Here is a 1,223-nt window from a genome sequence, read left to right as displayed (position 1 = left end):
TTTCCTTTTTGGGGTCCCCTTTCCTTTTTGGGGTCCTTTCCATCCCTTAAGATCTTTGGGGTCTTCTCCTTCCTTGGGGTCCCTTCCATTTTTGGGGTCCCTTTGGGTTCTCTCCATTCCTTGGGATTTTTAGGGTCCTCTCCATTCTTTGGGGTCACCTCCATCCCTTGGGATCCTTGGGGTCCCCTTCCATTCTTTGGGGTCCGCTCCATCCTTGGGGGTCTTTGGGGTCCCTTTTCTTTTTGGGGTCCCTTTTCTTTTTGGGGTCCCTTTTCTTTTTGGGGTCCCTTTTCTTTTTGGGGTCCCTTTGGGTTTCCTCCATTCCTTGGGATCTTTGGGGTTCCCTCCATCCTTGGGGTCCTTTCCATTTTTGGGGTCCCTTTGGGTTCCCTCCATCCATGGGGATTTTTGGGGTCCCCTCCATTTTTGGGGTCCCTTCCATTCCTTGGGATCTTTGGGATTCCCTCCGTCTTTGGGGTCCCTTTCCTTTTTGGGGTCCCTTTCCTTTTTGGGGTCCCTTTCCTTTTTGGGGTCCCTTTCCTTTTAAGGGTTCCCTGGGTTCCCTCCATTCCTTGGGATCCTTGGGGTACCCTCCCCATTTTGGGGTCCCCTCTCATTTTTGGGGTCCCTTCTCTCCTTGAGGTTCTCTCCCATTTTTGGGGTCCCCTCCATCCTTAGGGTCCTAGGGGTCCCCCTCCATTTTTGGGGTCCCCCTCCATTTTTGGGGTCCCTTTTCTCCTTGGGGTCCCCTCCCATTTTTGGGGTCCCCTCCATCCTTAGGGTCCTAGGGGTCCCCCTCCATTTTTGGGGTCCCCCTCCATTTTTGGGGTCCCCCTCCATTTTTGGGGTCCCCTTCCCATTTTGGGGTCCCCTCTCATTTTTGGGGTCCCCTCCCTCCTCGGGGTCCCTTCCCTTTTTGGGTCCCCTCCATCCCTTGAGATCCTTGGGGTCCCCCCATTTTTGGGGTGCCCCATTTTTGGGGTCCCCCCATTTTTGGGGTCCCCTTCACCGTCTCTCTCCCCTCCCCCCCCCACAGGCCGAGCAGCTCCGTCTCCTCCGCGCCTCTAACGAGCGGCAGCGCTTGGCCCAATTAACGAAGCGGCGCCAGCTCCGCGCCGCGCTGCCGACTTCCGGGAGGAAGCAACGGGACCAGGAAGCGGAACAAGATGGCGGCCGAGAGGAAATTTCCCCTTGGGAGGAAGCGAGGAAGAGGATGAAGGAGG

The 1,223-nt window shown here is 56.7% G+C and overlaps 1 protein-coding gene across 1 annotated transcript in view; it reads left to right on the top strand.

Moving 5' to 3' along the window:
* LOC110391796 (vicilin-like seed storage protein At2g18540) overlaps positions 1–1,223 on the top strand; it is a gene marked incomplete at its 3' end in the record, with an annotated part of 17,216 nt that extends 15,993 nt beyond the window's left edge. Inside the window, 1 exon segment of the mRNA XM_021383741.1 lies at positions 1,037–1,223. Within this exon segment, the coding sequence (XP_021239416.1) occupies positions 1,037–1,223 (187 nt within the window).

This window comes from Numida meleagris, unplaced genomic scaffold (genome assembly GCF_002078875.1).
Source record: "Numida meleagris isolate 19003 breed g44 Domestic line unplaced genomic scaffold, NumMel1.0 unplaced_Scaffold515, whole genome shotgun sequence".
Lineage (NCBI taxonomy): Eukaryota > Metazoa > Chordata > Aves > Galliformes > Numididae > Numida > Numida meleagris.
The sequence above is the reverse complement of the archived record's forward strand: the minus strand, read 5'-3'. Positions and strand labels throughout refer to the sequence as shown.